At 41.8% G+C, this 14,715-nt stretch overlaps 1 protein-coding gene and 1 long non-coding RNA gene across 12 annotated transcripts in view; one reads left to right on the top strand and one right to left on the bottom strand.

Moving 5' to 3' along the window:
- The window catches only part of LOC113975780, a 211,767-nt gene that overhangs the window by 106,270 nt on the left and 90,782 nt on the right, over positions 1 to 14,715 (top strand). Inside the window, exon 4 of one of the 2 annotated variants that reach the window (XR_003536915.1) lies at positions 48 to 246. The exons of the other annotated variant lie outside the window; for it this stretch is intronic. This is a non-coding gene — a long non-coding RNA (uncharacterized LOC113975780). Of the gene's footprint in view, positions 1 to 47; positions 247 to 14,715 lie in introns of those variants that run through there. 2 annotated transcript variants of the gene reach the window in all.
- The window catches only part of PAX2 (paired box 2), a 99,575-nt gene continuing 85,648 nt past the window's right edge, over positions 789 to 14,715 (bottom strand). For 6 of the 10 annotated variants that reach the window (XM_027700209.1, XM_027700203.1, XM_027700205.1 and 3 more), the window contains 3 exons: positions 11,492 to 11,593; positions 5,518 to 5,604; positions 789 to 3,587 (listed from right to left, as the gene is read on the bottom strand). In XM_027700209.1, coding sequence (XP_027556010.1) covers positions 3,466 to 3,587; positions 5,518 to 5,604; positions 11,492 to 11,593 — 311 coding nt within the window. In that variant the 3' untranslated portion in view covers positions 789 to 3,465. Of the gene's footprint in view, positions 3,607 to 5,517; positions 5,605 to 11,491; positions 11,594 to 14,715 lie in introns of all 10 variants that reach the window. The other 4 variants (XM_027700210.1, XM_027700215.1, XM_027700212.1 and 1 more) reach the window with 1 other exon arrangement.

The following is a 14,715-nucleotide window of genomic DNA, read 5'->3' as shown; positions in this document are numbered from 1 at the left end:
TTCTGAATTTGTGCTGTGCTTTATTGAACACATCGTTTTGTTTTCAGTGAGCACAACGAGACTTGCACAGTACACACAGCGTGTTCCTTATCTACAGGATGAGACGAGGCTGTTTTAATAACTACCATGATGAAGATGGAGATGAACTTATATACAAGAGGAATTGCCTTCACATTACACACATTATCTTCCTACAAAGCAGCAATTGTTTTTTGCAAATAACATAATATTAAATAATTGGTAGAATTTTTGCGTTTCCTGCATAGTCCAGTCTAATGGAATCTATATGAATATTGATGGTTTTCTTCTGCATAATATCACCACATAAATCCCCACGTCAGCTACTAGACTTGGGCTATAATACTGCTTTACAATGCATCCACCGACTGTAAATCAAAACAACCAACACAAGAAACTCTTTGGCAAATGTAATTCAGTACATTCGCATGAGGGTCTACAGATGGTGGTGGAAGAGGATTAGACTGCCCAGTTTTTTTGCATAATTCTGCTTTCCTTTTAATTTTCCAAGTCAAACTACATGCTGTACTTATGAACTTTCCAAACCAATCCAGTGCCTGGTGGAAATCCTCTTTCATCAGTGGAGTTCAACCAACAACAGATTTGGCCCTCCAAGGGTCAAATGAAGCCAGCCATGAGTGAGCCAACTAAATCCTGCTTTCAGACCCTAGCTCATGTCTCAAGTTTAGCAAAACACCATTATAAAAATAAGCATTTCTGAGCTGCTAGTTTTTCTCAAGCTGGCCCCTGGGCTGCAGGTGGCCAAGTGGGAGGTGTGAGAGTCTCTTTTCTTTAGTCTCCTCAGGACCTTCTCCTTGTTGGTCCTGGGATTTATTGCCTCTGCCCTGACCACCTACTGAGTGAATCTGGGTGGTGCACAAATAGAGCAAAGGTTGTACTGAGAGACTAAAAGTGAGACACTACTAACAGGGTTCAGCATCTATCTGATGTCTGTGAAGGAAAAGAGGAGGAGTGGTGAAAGTATATTTTTAGAAATTGCACAGAATTTTCTTGTCTCAAAGAATAAGATGGGATAACAGGCCAAATTCTGGTCTCAGTGATAGTGTAATAACTCTGCTATTTGCAGCAGGTTACTCAGAGGTAAGATGTGCAGAATGACACTTTTAACAGATCAGGAGTAACCTCTTTGATTTTATTCTGCATAGGAACAGATTTTAGCTCTATATCTTCTATGTAAATATCCCCCCAAATTCCCTTATCATTTGGGCAACCCATTAAAGAAGACACGGACATATAATCAGCTAAATCCATGCAAAGGCTAAAAGAGTGAGGTGAAAGGGGCCTTTGGGATCAACACAGCTGTTTACTGATGGTGGATTTCATACATACAAGTTTAACTTGGAGACAGAATAGAGTCCACTACCACATCTCCTCAGAGGCTTTGAACTTTGGATTTTATACATGATGTTGGCTGTACAGATTGCTCCACTGTTCATTTCTATGCCCTTTGGGGGTTTTATTCTCAATCCTGTCATTGTCCACGGACAATAGCCCATGAGTTTTATCTGAAACCTCTCTAAAACAACAAGGATCTACTTTGGCAGACTTGATGCCCTGGGGGCAGGCTATAGCTGCCTTCATGTTTTCTTTGAGTAATTTTTTAGGAAGTGTCAGTGCAAGGAACAGTTTATGAGTTTGCTGACAATACAGAAGTAATAAGCATTTCTATTGACAGTTAGCCTTTTGCAGAACAGTGTTTGTCAGTCACTTGGGAACCAAAAAGAGCAGAGAATCCCTAGAGAATCATCAGGTGAGCATTTGGGATAAGGGGTAAATATTAGGATGCACAATGTAGGATTGAACATGGAAAGATGGGGCTGTATGTTGGAACTGGCTGGTAGGATGCAGGCATATGGATTTGAGTGGGGCCTATAAATTACTAGGTGTATGAGCAGATGGACTGGGAATCAAAGGGGGGCCCATATAGCAGGGCTATAGTGATTAGGAAATCAGGTGTTGGGCACAGATAATGAGGCTGTTGTCACCGGCAGCAGAGAATGGGTGTTGGGCATATCTAAAATTGCGAAAGTTGGGATGTGGGTGAACTGAAGTCGTCATGAGTAGAGGTTAAGGTAAAAGGACTGAAGGCTAAGGGCTAGGGAACCAAGCAATAATCCCAGCCAATCCTGAATTTGTCCATCTCAGTCTCAGCTGTCCAGAGGGCAATCAGATGGGCCCAGATGAAGCCCCACACTTTCCACCACACAGCGCAGTTAGAGCGCAGCTGGGCTTGTTTTCTTTGTTTGCCAACCAGTGACATGGAAAACGTTTGTTGACTCAGAGTGCTTTTTTTGTCGACTGATGTGTTTGGTAACTTTGTCAGATGTGACTTGTCCACACTGCTCCCCAGAGACAGGATTTTGGGAAAGGGGGAGGAGGAGGAGGCTCCCGGGTGGAGCTGGCATCCAATCCTCTCCAATACCACCATCCCACTGTAGTGCAAAACAGAAAGGAAACAAAACCCTAGAGTGAAAGAGGAGCATCAAACGTCAGAGGAACTTGTCTGCCATTCAGGTGGTGGGGAGGGATGGGACTTGGAGTTTTATTTTTGTAGGGTTTTTAATTATTATTTTGGTTTTTTTGTTGGTTTTGTTCACTTGGGTTTTTTAGAAAATTGGGGATTTTTTTTGTTCCTTTTTACAGACCTTCATGACAAAGCATAAAAACACAGTTATATTTATATATCTATTTATATATTTCTTCATTTCGTCGGTTTGTTTGTAAATGTTGCTCCATCCTCCTGTCTGAGCTGATTGTGTGTCACAGAAATTGTGGGTATATGTGTGAGGTTCCTCCCAATTCTGGCCTGCAAAGTCACCACCCGTGAGGTGCAGCCAACTCTGGGGGAATCCATGCTGGAGAGTGGGGATGAGGTGCACAGAGAACCCCTCATGGGGTGCAGATCATTACTTGGTCCTTTCTTCATTGCCAGATGGGCCAGGGCTCTGTACTGCCATCTCTGCTCTAGCCAGACTGTTCCCTCTGTCCTGGGAACAGGGTGACCATCACAGGTTACACACATCAAGAGTCCACCACAGAAGAGTATATCTTTGGGGAACAGTGTTTCATGAGCGGCATTCTCCCCTGTTTCCCTGGCCCTTACCGCTCCCAGAAAGGGGTCCTGTAAGGCAATGGTTGCCAGCTGCATTGCTTCCCAGTCCCCCTGGAGTTCTGGAAGCCGAGTGGACTTCATGTGGCTGAGCTTTACCCAGGGGCATTGGAGGGCTCCCACAGGAGAAGCCACTTGGCCGCAGGCTGTTCCCGGCGTGGGGGAAGCGGTCGGGGCGGAGGGCAGGGGGAGGGAGGGGGTCTCAGTCTCATGTGGTGAGCGCTTGGTCCGGCGCCTTCATGGCGAAGAGGAAGGAACTGGACTGTGGGGAGGAACGGAGAAGGTCTCTTCACCCTTCCCAGGGATGAGGGAGGTGATCAGACAGGTACAATGTGGAGGCCTAAGCTGTCGCCCTGCAGTTTCATGTGGTTTCCATGGTAACTAGTGGCGGTCATAGGCAGCGGCAGCAGTGGGAGGTGCGGAGCCCCGGGATGTGGCACTATAATAATAAGGGGAACCTGAAAGTTAACACAGGAGAAGAATGGACTGGTTGAAAGGACAAACAGTAAACAAAAAAAACCAAACCAAAACAAAAACACAAACAATCAAACTAAGAAAAGAAATACAGGAGAACAGAAAAGAAAAGGAAAGGTAGGAAAAAAGAAAAGCGAAAGAAACCAAAAGAACAAATTTGGGGACTGAGCTCCTAATGGGATTAGGGAAAGGCAATCAGTGGAAGCCAGCTGAGGGTTGCATTTCAGTGGATAGATGCTAATGTGGCCTCTGGATCTGACAGCCCTCTATGGGAAGGAGATCCTTTTGCTTCTTCTGACCGTCAGTAACTAAGCCCATGAACTTTTGTGCTGGTTTGGGCTAAGGCAGGGTTAGTTTTCTTCACAGTGGCTGGTATGGGGTTGTGTTTTGGATTTGTGCTGAACACAGGGTTGATAACAGACATGTTTTCGTTATTGCTGAGCAGGGCTTACACAGAGCCTTTTTTTCTTCTCGTACTGCCAAGCTGGGGGTACATGGAAGGCTGGGAGGAGACACAGCTAGAACAGATGACCCAAACTGACCAGAGGAATATTCCATACTGTATGGTGCCATGCTTGATTTTTAAAGGGGGGATAAGAAGGAAGAAATGGGGACGTCTGGAGTGATGGTGTTTGTCTTCCCAACCATTACACGTGATGGGGCCCTGCGCTCCTGGAGATGGGTGAACACCTGCCTGCCCATGGGAAGCAGTTAATTATTTCTTTGTTTTGCTTTGCTTGCATGTGTGTATTTTGCTTTCCCTATTAAACTGTGTTTATCTCAATCCACAGCTATTTTTCTAGCTTTTATCTTTCTGATTCTCTCCTCGATCCTGTTGGTGGGGGAGTGAATGAGTGGCTGCATAGGGCTTGGCTAATGCCTGGGGTTAAACCACAACAACATTGAAGCACAAATACGTCACACCTGATCTGTAGCCACAAGAAAAGTGTCAGGGCCAGAAGTTCTGAGCCTACCTGACAAAGTATAACAGGTCACTCTTATAACCAGGAGGAGAGAAATGAAACAAAATTACAGTGTTTTACTGCTTGGAATTTGGGTCACATTTGACGTGAAATCTTTCTAGATGGTTATCGAATGTGTGTTAAATAGTGATTGATTATTAAGATCACATTTACTGAGGTTTAACAACACTGGAATAAAATGTGCATCTATTATCCAGTTGTTAAACCTCAGTAAATATGTAGGTAATAATCACAACTGATTTATTTTACATATAATAAATCTCTTCTTATTCCCTTGCAAAGAGGTGTTGTATTAGAAGATAGTCTCATAGGAGTTTTTTTCTCCTCTGAAAAAAATCCTGATTATTTCTGGACATATTAGTCACTGGAGATGGATATATATCCCTGCAAGGCAACTCTGCTGGCTATTGTAAACCTAATGATGCAGCCTGTCTCCCACTCTGGACACTGTTCTAACTGGTTGAATAGGAAGAACTTCTATGGGATTTACAGATCCCCAGGAATTGAGTCTGGGTTTAGCTTGGGAAAGGAGTGAAATGTCGTCTGGATTTTTAATAAGGCCTTGAAAGGATGCTGATTACAGCCTGTGAGAGTAACAGAACCTGAATTTAATTTCTGATACAATCTGTAATAAACTGTGGATGCAGCTCACAGAGAAGCCAGAGCTGAACTTGAGTTTTGAACCGTCTCATCAAAGATGAATCAGCTCCAGAACTGCTCCAAAACATGCATGAAGTATATACCCATTTCAACACTGGACTGAGAGTGAGGGAAAAGGCCTATCACCTGCCCAAATACTTGAAAACCCTCTTCAGAAACAAACAAACAAACAAAACCAAAAAACAAAGAAAACGAATAGACAAACAGAAGGAGCGCGAGGCTGGGGGTGTGCTGTGGGAAAGAGGTACTCACTTAGTAACGCAGGGTTGCTGAACCGCCAGGCCTCGTTGTAGGTTGTGTACTGAGGGTGGCTGTAGGGGTTCCCTGAGAACTCGCTCCCTGGAAGAAATGAAGGAAGGTGTGAAATACAGTTAGGAACGAAGACTTGTGTCTGCTATTCCATCAAGCCAGTGTTGATGCTGAATCTGTATGCCAGCAGGAAAACTAGTGTATGTAGCTTCCTTGCCCAGCTGGGACTCTGCCCTTCAGGACCCTGCAGTGCTTGTTCAGTGCAAAGTTCCTTACACATAACATTACAAATCATAAGATTGACCTCTTCACAATCAAGAAATTAATTTAAAACAATGAAATTCAGTAATAAAAATAAGTAAAGTGGTTTATTTTTTGTTTCCTTATTTTTCATTGCCTTCTGACTTCCAAATCTCAAGTTGCAGTAGGATTGCATATGCAAGCTTTTTCTGCACTTAACTGTCGGCTTTCTTATAAATAAATCTAAGGTTCTCCAGTAGTGTCAAGACGGCAGGTATGGCAGCTTGATGGGACAAGCTCACAATAAACTCATTGGAACTAGCAGCACTGTTGATGGCAATATGTATTGCTAAGTTTTCTTTGTAGGGCACTGAGGGTGATGGCATATTTGCTGAGAAGAGTATCATTCCTTTTTGGAAATGTTTTGAGTAGGCTGGACTTTAATATAAAATAAAATGGAAAAACACATGAATCACTTCCTTACTCTGTATGATGGTGTTAGTCAGAAAAGTGATTCATACATGATTAACCCCCTTTTATTCTTGGTGAATTACAGAGAAAACTTGCTGCATTCCAGCTCCAGAACATAGTTTTCTAATGATTAGCGCTTTAGGTACTGCGTTGAATCTGAAAGACAAGCTGTGCTGTGGCTCCACTTTTCACATTTAATAAAATGGGCCCAAACCAAAATACTTGCAAGCTTTGAGATCTAGTAAGACTCTGACCCAAGATTTGAATGTTGTAGAGTCTTCTTTAATATTCAGTTTTATTGTGCAGAAGGAACCGAGTTTCCCTGTTTAATAGAAGGCCAAGAAGTTATGGTGCTGCATTAAAAAAAAAAAATCTCCCCAAACTTAAACATGTATCATTCTATTAAAAAAAGGCATGACATTATTTGATCATAACCTCAATTTAATGCAGTACCAACAGACTGGTGACAATTAATGCCATCTGAAAGGCATTGTGCACTTAAAGGACATTGGAAGAAGAGTGTGGCTGTTAGCTTCTGATGTGCCCCAAGGCAGGGGTAGAATTGTTACAGCAGAAGTGTTTGAAAAACACCTGGCAGTCCCTGCTAGATACCATGGAACAGAAAAAGAAAGCAGTGCAAGACATGATGGATGCCTGTGATGCAATTACCAAAGAATGTCAATTAATTATACCATAATCTCTGCAAATCTCCCCTCACTGGAGTGTTAAAGCCAAAATCATAGATTCTCAGATGGTGGAAATGAAGGCTGTTGAAATCAGGGGATTTACACTGCTTTAAACTTGAGGAGAATCTTTCCAGCCAGGTTTAAAAGTAACTCAGGATAATAACCAAAGTAGTCAGTGCAAAAATGTGTATGCATCAGACCCCATCAACTTCCAAAGGTATTTTAGTCACAGTAATGTTTAGTTTCCACAGAAAACCTCATTTTGTGTGACAGATCTTGCTAACTACTGTTTTAATGATAATAACTCAGCATAATTCCATAGCTAGAAACATCCTGCACTGAAAATCCTGACAACTAGCTGGGAAGGAATAGAAACCTGCTAAGATGACCAAGATGCAATGCAGAGTCCAGATTTATCTCTACTGAATTGACTGATCTGTGGAATACATTAGAATGTGTTTGCCTCCCAAAGAAGAAGAGAAACTATCCACGTGAGAATTTCTGCTTTTGAAGTGCCTCATATAACATCACTTCACTGCATGGAGGGAAGTTGTTCTGATATTTCAAGACTTCTCACTCACCACCTTCTGAGTTGACACCCTAAACTGTTTATAGTGTTCCTAAACATGGGTTAAGTACAGGAGAAAGAGTCACAGCTATGGAGCGCTGGGGAGGAGGGAGGGCAGCCACTGGAAACAGTGTTTATTGACGAGGAGTGAAAGCATGCATGCAGCAGGATAATGAGCTTTTGAGCTCAACTGTGACCAAGAGGAACTGAGCTATCGCCTTCCCCGATCACTAATGAAACAAGTGTAATTTCCTCATCAACATTGGATTCTGTTTAACGACTCCCTGCCGCTGCCATCCCCAGCCCTCTGCAGGCTCCGCGCTGCTCTGTGTAAACGGCAGTTCCTTCAGCTGATGCTCACTTTACTAAAACAGTTTGCTGAAACTTGGTGACCTTTCTGGGAGAGAGGAAGAATTGAGGCAGAGATCAAAGGTGTTCTGTTACCTCTGTGGGAAACCTCTCTCAAATGCGTAGGTTAAGTGTAGCACAATACCCGAATCATCCTTCTTTGGGTGACTAACCCCTACTTTTTCAAGTGTGTGCTCAGGACTACTGGCTTTCTTCCATGTCTACAACCTGAAGTTATGGGCAGGGGCAAATGCAGGATATGTATCTTATCACATCATCCACATAAACCTCAGAGATATTTGCATGCACTGACCATGTTGCATGGATGTACTGCAACAGGAGACAAGCTCTTCTGTAGATTATGCAAGTAGAAGTCTATTGAAAGGCTGTCATGGGTAGAACATAGCAGATTTAATTAGCACTGCTCAAACAATCTTCTCAGAAACAGTTTTCCACTGGAAAATACTGTCTCATTGAAATGGAAATGTCTTGCATGAGCTTGTCAGCTTCAATGGAGTTTTGGAAAGAAAAGTTCTGAAATTATTGCAAATTGAAACAAAGTATTATGTTTCAACTTTCTTGTTCTGTTTCATTTTGCCTTTCTCATCTCATTTAATTTCCTTTCAATTCTTTTATTATTTTAATATGTCTTGACATCTAGAACATGTTGACATTACTGAAATGTTTTATCCTGATGTTCGCAAATTGAACTGTTTCAAGATTCTGTCTCCTCGTACCAATGCAGGATGAAAACAAATATCAAAAAATCAGAATTTTGCATGGATTAGAAATCTGGTCTCTGAACAGTTGTGTGTTTAGATCTGTACATTTGTTTAAAGAATACAGAGCCTCTTTCTCTTCTTCACTCATATCTAAACAATAGGTTTGTTTGTATGTCAGTAGGTTTCTTAAAGATACTTCCTGAGTGGTCCTCTTGCTGGCTTCTTGTTTCCAGTGTAGTTAGAGCGCTGGCCCCTGATCTTTCTTGGCCTGAGGGCATGTAACAAACCACTGGCAATATTGTATTTGTTTTCTCTGCTCAAACCGGACTCTTAACAGAGATTGCAAGCAAGCACAGAGGATCGATCTCATGAGGCCTATATTCTGTGCAATCTGTGCTCTGGGAATCTTTACTAACAGTATTTCTTGGCATCTGTATTTAAATCTTGTTGGTTTAGTCTTCCAATACAGAAACGATGAGGCATGAAGTGAGCCTAGCAGGTGGCAGGTTTAGAACAAATACGGGAAATAGTTTTCACAAAATATGTAGTTAAGCTACAGAACTTCTTACCACAGGTTGCAGTAGATGTTAAAGGCTTATATGGGTTCAGGAGACGTTTAAGTTTGTGGAGGGAAAACCGATAGAGGGTGTTTAATATGAAATAGAAATATACTAAGTCTGGCTTAGGAAGTCTCTTAATTGCAACTTGGAGGCTGGGAGATCTTTTGAGAAAGTACCAATACATGCTTGCTCTATTCTTAATGCTTCCTCAGACTTCTCCTGTTGGCCCCTGACACAGAGTAGTGGCTGCAGAGATCTGCAGTGTGACCCATTAAAACCAAGTCTTCTGTTTCTTCACAGGAAGCCTCTTTATCTCCATCTTGTTGGCTTTGGTCACATTAGAAGACAGGAATAGAAGGGCTTCCTGACTGGGTCTGACCAGTGGGGTATGACTGAAACAGCCAGAACTTGATGCTCTGTTGAAAGATGCAGTAACTACTGCAGGGTGCCCAAGCAGGCCACTGGAAAAACTTCCTCTGATTGAATGTTGACATTAGATTTAATGTAAATATATCCATTTGACTGGAGTATTTTTTTTTTTACTTTGAACTATAACAACTTTTTTTTCATATATAATTCTGTTCCTTTTCTTTTTGGGAGTATTTCTGTGCTTTTTTGGGACGCTGCTGTGTTATAGATAAGCAACCTCCACATCAAAGAGCTAAAATACCCTATTTTTGGATAAGTGACCCCTGTGATTAGTGGTCTTAAAATCTTTGTCCCAGTTTAGAAGTCAGTATCATCCTTGTGATGAGGACATTTAACTTACATAGCAATGACTGAACAGTTGCGAACAGTTAGAAGTTGAGAAGAGTCTGGTTTTTTAGAAGTCTCAAAGAGCCAGTTAGTTTGGTATTATTAATAATTTCTATACGCTGTGACCTCCTGTAAATTTTGACCTTTGACTGATTGAAATATTGTCAACTGAATCTACCTACTGTTACTGGTGTGTGTTTATGGGAGTGTGGTGTGTTAATTGATATATATTGTCTTAGTGCTTCTCTGATTCTGGAGCCAAACCATCTAGAAGGATGTAGAAGGAGATGCCCTAAAATTTGCCACTGGAACATGTTGCCCAGAATACTTGTGGATGCCCCATTCCTGGAAGTGTTCAAGGCCAGACTGAATGGGGCTCTGTACAACCTGCTCTAGTGAAAGGTGTCCCTGCTCATGACAATGGTTTTGGAACTAGATGATCTTAAAGGTCCCTTCCAACTCAAGCCACTCTATGATTCTGTGATTTATCATTCAAAGACTTTGACCTGAAAACATTTCCTATCAGTGATATTTTTGCTATCCTCACTGCAGTTTATGTTCATTCAGCTAGCTGTTCCAAAATTTGAATGAGGGTTAAGTTAGGCTTTCCACTCATAAGCCCTGGCAAATCATGTGATAGTAATATAAGAGCTTTCTGTCCCCAACTTTGTGCTGCTTTGGTTCTGGACTCATCCCTTCAGAAGCAGAGGTTGCAGAATGGACTGTGTACCTGCTCCTTAACCACCAGAACTCACAACCCCGGGCTGTAACAAAAGCAGAAATCAGTGGCAGCTAAGTTCTGTATTCTGAGCTACTGTGTCTGAGAAATGAAAATCCTGTCTCTTCATTTATCTCCTGGGGAAAACTGTCATCAGAGGAGTGAGGAATAGACCCTAAGGTGAGAAACACTTCAATTGCCCTAAAGTAAATGGTCCTCTCTTCTCCCTAAAGGGTGGGAGAATCCATAGGCTGAGATAAGGTATTTCTCCAAAGGCATTGGGTAACAAAGAAAGAGTTTGCCTTTGGATGTAGGATTAGGTAGATAGTTTCTTGGGTTGGAGGCACAATCTTACAAACAGGAGGTGGGTAAGTAGTTGGTTGTTAAAAGCGCATAGCTGGTTTCTCCTGAAATGCTGTTAATCATTGCTGAGTTCTTAGCTAGTTTAGGCTATAGACAGTAGGTCTCCAAAAACTGCAGGTATTAAATTACCATTGATAACTTTCAGTTTGATGCCGTGGCTTTAGATAGAAGGTAAGTTGTTCCCCTAAGTTAGTGGATAAGTGAATATCCTGAGCCATAAGCAGTGCATAATAACCTGCATAGGTCATTGGAAAATAATTACATTAGTTAATGAATACTAGGTTAATTAATTACCAATTAATTGCCACAGGTTATAGCTAGCTAGTTGCCCATAGCAGCAGTTAATCAGTTACTAGGGGGAAAGAGATACATTACAAAAAAGGTTGTTAGCGACATTGGTTATAGGCACCTGATGATTTCTTTATGAAAAGAATTGCTCTTAATGTCAGCAAAGCAATAGCCAAGCCAGATGTGAAAGCTCTTGCAATGCTGGTATACTGTTCAAACATGTGTGCACCATTAGTGAGGTCTGGCAGCTGACTTACCAGGAACCATTCCTGCAAGAGTTGAGGTTGGGTAGCTGCCTTGTCCAGTTGGGGGAACATGGGGTGGGTAGCCAGGCAAGGTGGTGCTTGCCATATCACGACCTGGAAGGGGAAAGAATCAGGACAGGTGATCAATAAGGATAAGATCTTTCAATATTGATTTGATATCACCTTCTCTCCCATTGTCACATGACGAGCAGCTTGATAGGCAACTAATGTGCAGCCTTCTCTTACATAAGTGCTGTCCATCCCCTTAAAATTCTGGGTGAAGATTGTGGCACTTTTGATCTCACACTGTAAGGGTAGATGTTAAAACTTAGCTTTGTGAGGCTCAAAAGAATTTGTTTTGTTTCATTGTAGATTTTGGATCTGTTTTAGCTAAATCAAAATGGCCCTGATCTGCACAGAGAATGGCAGCATATTCATTGCCAAAGTAGCTGAGGTCCTGTCTATATGCAGTGGATGCAGTTCCAAAACTGTGGTGATGTTGCTTTAGGGCATGATCAATGTGCAAGGCATTGGAAAGTGATCCAAGAGTTTTCTGTGCCCATCTCTCTTCTCACCTTTGTCATTCATCTGCTGATGGTTTTAGGCAAGTCACTTCACCTCTCTGTGCTTCTTTTTATGCTGCAAACTCTTTGGTGCAAGGCCACACTTTTAGTATGTTTGCACAGGGCTTAGCATTAGACCAGTACTGGTTGGACTCCTTCCAAGTATTGGTGTACTGTATATAATAATAGGATCATGCAAATTAGTTTGAGTCTCACTTCATTTTTATCACAGGTACAAGTTTTTGTTTGTAATACTTAAAGTTGTAATATCTTTTCACCATCAAAGAAGTAGAGAGGGGTGTGGACTGGATGTTTGGTTGTAGTTTATTTTTCATCTCTTAGGAAGTGCAGCTGGGGGCTTCTTGGTTGATGCCAGAGGCATTTCCTCATTTGGATGGGTTAGCCTGAAAATGGGCCAGCCAGAAGGGCATTTGCTGTTAGTGCTTATTGCATTTAAATGAACGAACATAATCTCAGAAGCTGCTGGGAGTTTCAAGCCAAAACAAAACAAAACAAAAAAACCCAAACCAAAATAAAAAAAAAATGCACTAAATAAATTAAGATAATCTTTCCCCCACAGCTGCTGAGAGATTTACAGCTCAACCTCCAACACTGCCTACTGAGATGTCCGCCTGTTCCAGGCATCCAAAGCCTTTCACATTTCCTAGGTGAACTGTAGCTCACCAAGAAGTTTGTGCCATTTGTTGTTCCTTTGTTAAATTTTATCTCTCCTGTCTGTTCTAACTGAAGGGCAGGAGTCTGATTTGCCTTTAGAAGTGACAGGTTAAGTGTAGCCCATTAACACCACTGGAGTCACTGGAACTGTGCTGGGATACACCAATGAAAGAAGAAGAAGAGTTGGTTTAGCTCTACTAGCAGCAAAATGATAATTGATAAAGCAGGCCCTGGAACAAGCATGAAACTTGGGGAATCAAAGATAAATAACAGTGATAAGGCAAAGCAAGAACTAAGAGGCACGGAGCTTAACTTGAAAGGAGGAATTTTCTCTGGCGTGAGGTAGGTTAAAAGAGTGTCATTGCTTTCATAGGTCTTGACTAAAGATTACTGAGGTGATTTACTCAAGAAGACAGAAATGCAAGTTCATTCTTTCTCCCTGAAGAGGTTCCTAGCTGGCTGATGTTCCTAGCTCACCTCCTCTTAGATAATGGCATAGAACTACCAGGCAATGACTGAGCCATTTTCGAGCCACTCCCCAATATCGATAAAAATAAATATGTAGTGTCTCAGGGATTTATGTTCTACACTCTTTTACTCATTTATCACCATCATTCCTTTAGTGATTTGTAGTTGTGTGTTAAGCTGTATGAATAACGCCTACTAGATGTAGTTATTTTTTTCTCGCATTCTTTTAAGGCAAGAAATGTTTGTGCTTAAAATTCTTGTTCCTTTAGTTTCATTTATTGACTAGCCTGAGATATAACAACAGGTGATGAGTGAGAAAGCAGTGTCACTGAAAAGTTAAAGATAACATTATGTAGCGGCAGGCAAAATTAATTCATTTTGACACTTCCATTCAGTTGGGAACACATATACACTCACTCTGCTACTTGACGTATGCACATATGCCCTTGTGTTTTTATTCAGACATGAGTGCAAGAGGCTGATGTTCAAAACTGAGCATGGAAAATTTGCTTGGAAGTGATCATCTGTCAAAATCCCAGTCTTGAAAAAGAAGATAACAAGTACTGTATCAGCACCATCACTAAGAGTCCCACAGCGAGGCTCTTAAAATGCTGTTATATGGAAGCAGGCCCCTTCCATTACCTCCTCTCATTACAAACAGGTAGACAGGATTATTAAATTCTTGTACTCCAAGGCTATGGCAAAGCTAACTCATAACATGCTTCCAACTCCAGCCATTCTCTCTCCTCCAAGAGCCTTCTGAGTGAGAAACAGCATCTGAATCATTGTGACATTGTTTGAGCTTTTGAACACTTTGTCCCATGTCTAATTTCCTATAAAGGTCCTAAGGCAGGTCCCTCTCCTGAAACACAGTGCCTTCTAGGCTAGAGGTTGGTCATATATGACAGCATCCCCAAAGATCTGTATTGGAGAGAGTCTGTCAGGAGACTTCTTGGCTTAGGAAGTGCCCAGAACTCAGGGGCTCTTACTGGCTGCAGTAAGGTTGGACCAAGACAATGTTACGAAAACAAATCTTCTCTGATGTTACTTTCTGTTTTCCTACATGGAGGTTTAGAAATGGAAATCTCACATGACAATACAAAGGATGGATGTTAGGTCAAAAGGGAAAAATAATAAACGAACATGAAGGAGGCAGAGGTAAGATATGTTTCTTGAGTATTAGGAACTATGGTCTGCACTAAGACTTGTCTGTTCTGTAAAAGCTCAGATTACATCCTTTGGAAAGTGGTCAGTGGTCACCTAAGATAATACCCCCTATTTCATCCAAGTTACCCTTGAACTTCTACAGCAATGTTGCTTCAGTCACCTTGGTCAGGAGTTTTCCTTAGTACCAACCTGAAACTTGTTCTTCCTCCTCATTCTCCCCTCCCGCCTGCTGCTCATAGGTGCTGCCATCTTCTGCAACCTATTTCTTCACTTCTACTCTTGCCTTAAAGGCCACCTACGTCAGGTCTGTATTTTTTGGCTGTAAAACATTACAGTCTCTCACACACCCTTCCTGCTTTTGAC

This window comes from Neopelma chrysocephalum, unplaced genomic scaffold, assembly GCF_003984885.1.
Source record: "Neopelma chrysocephalum unplaced genomic scaffold, ASM398488v2 Primary Assembly neopelma1_143, whole genome shotgun sequence".
In the NCBI taxonomy this organism is placed as follows: Eukaryota; Metazoa; Chordata; class Aves; order Passeriformes; family Pipridae; genus Neopelma; species Neopelma chrysocephalum.
The sequence above is the reverse complement of the archived record's forward strand: the minus strand, read 5'-3'. Positions and strand labels throughout refer to the sequence as shown.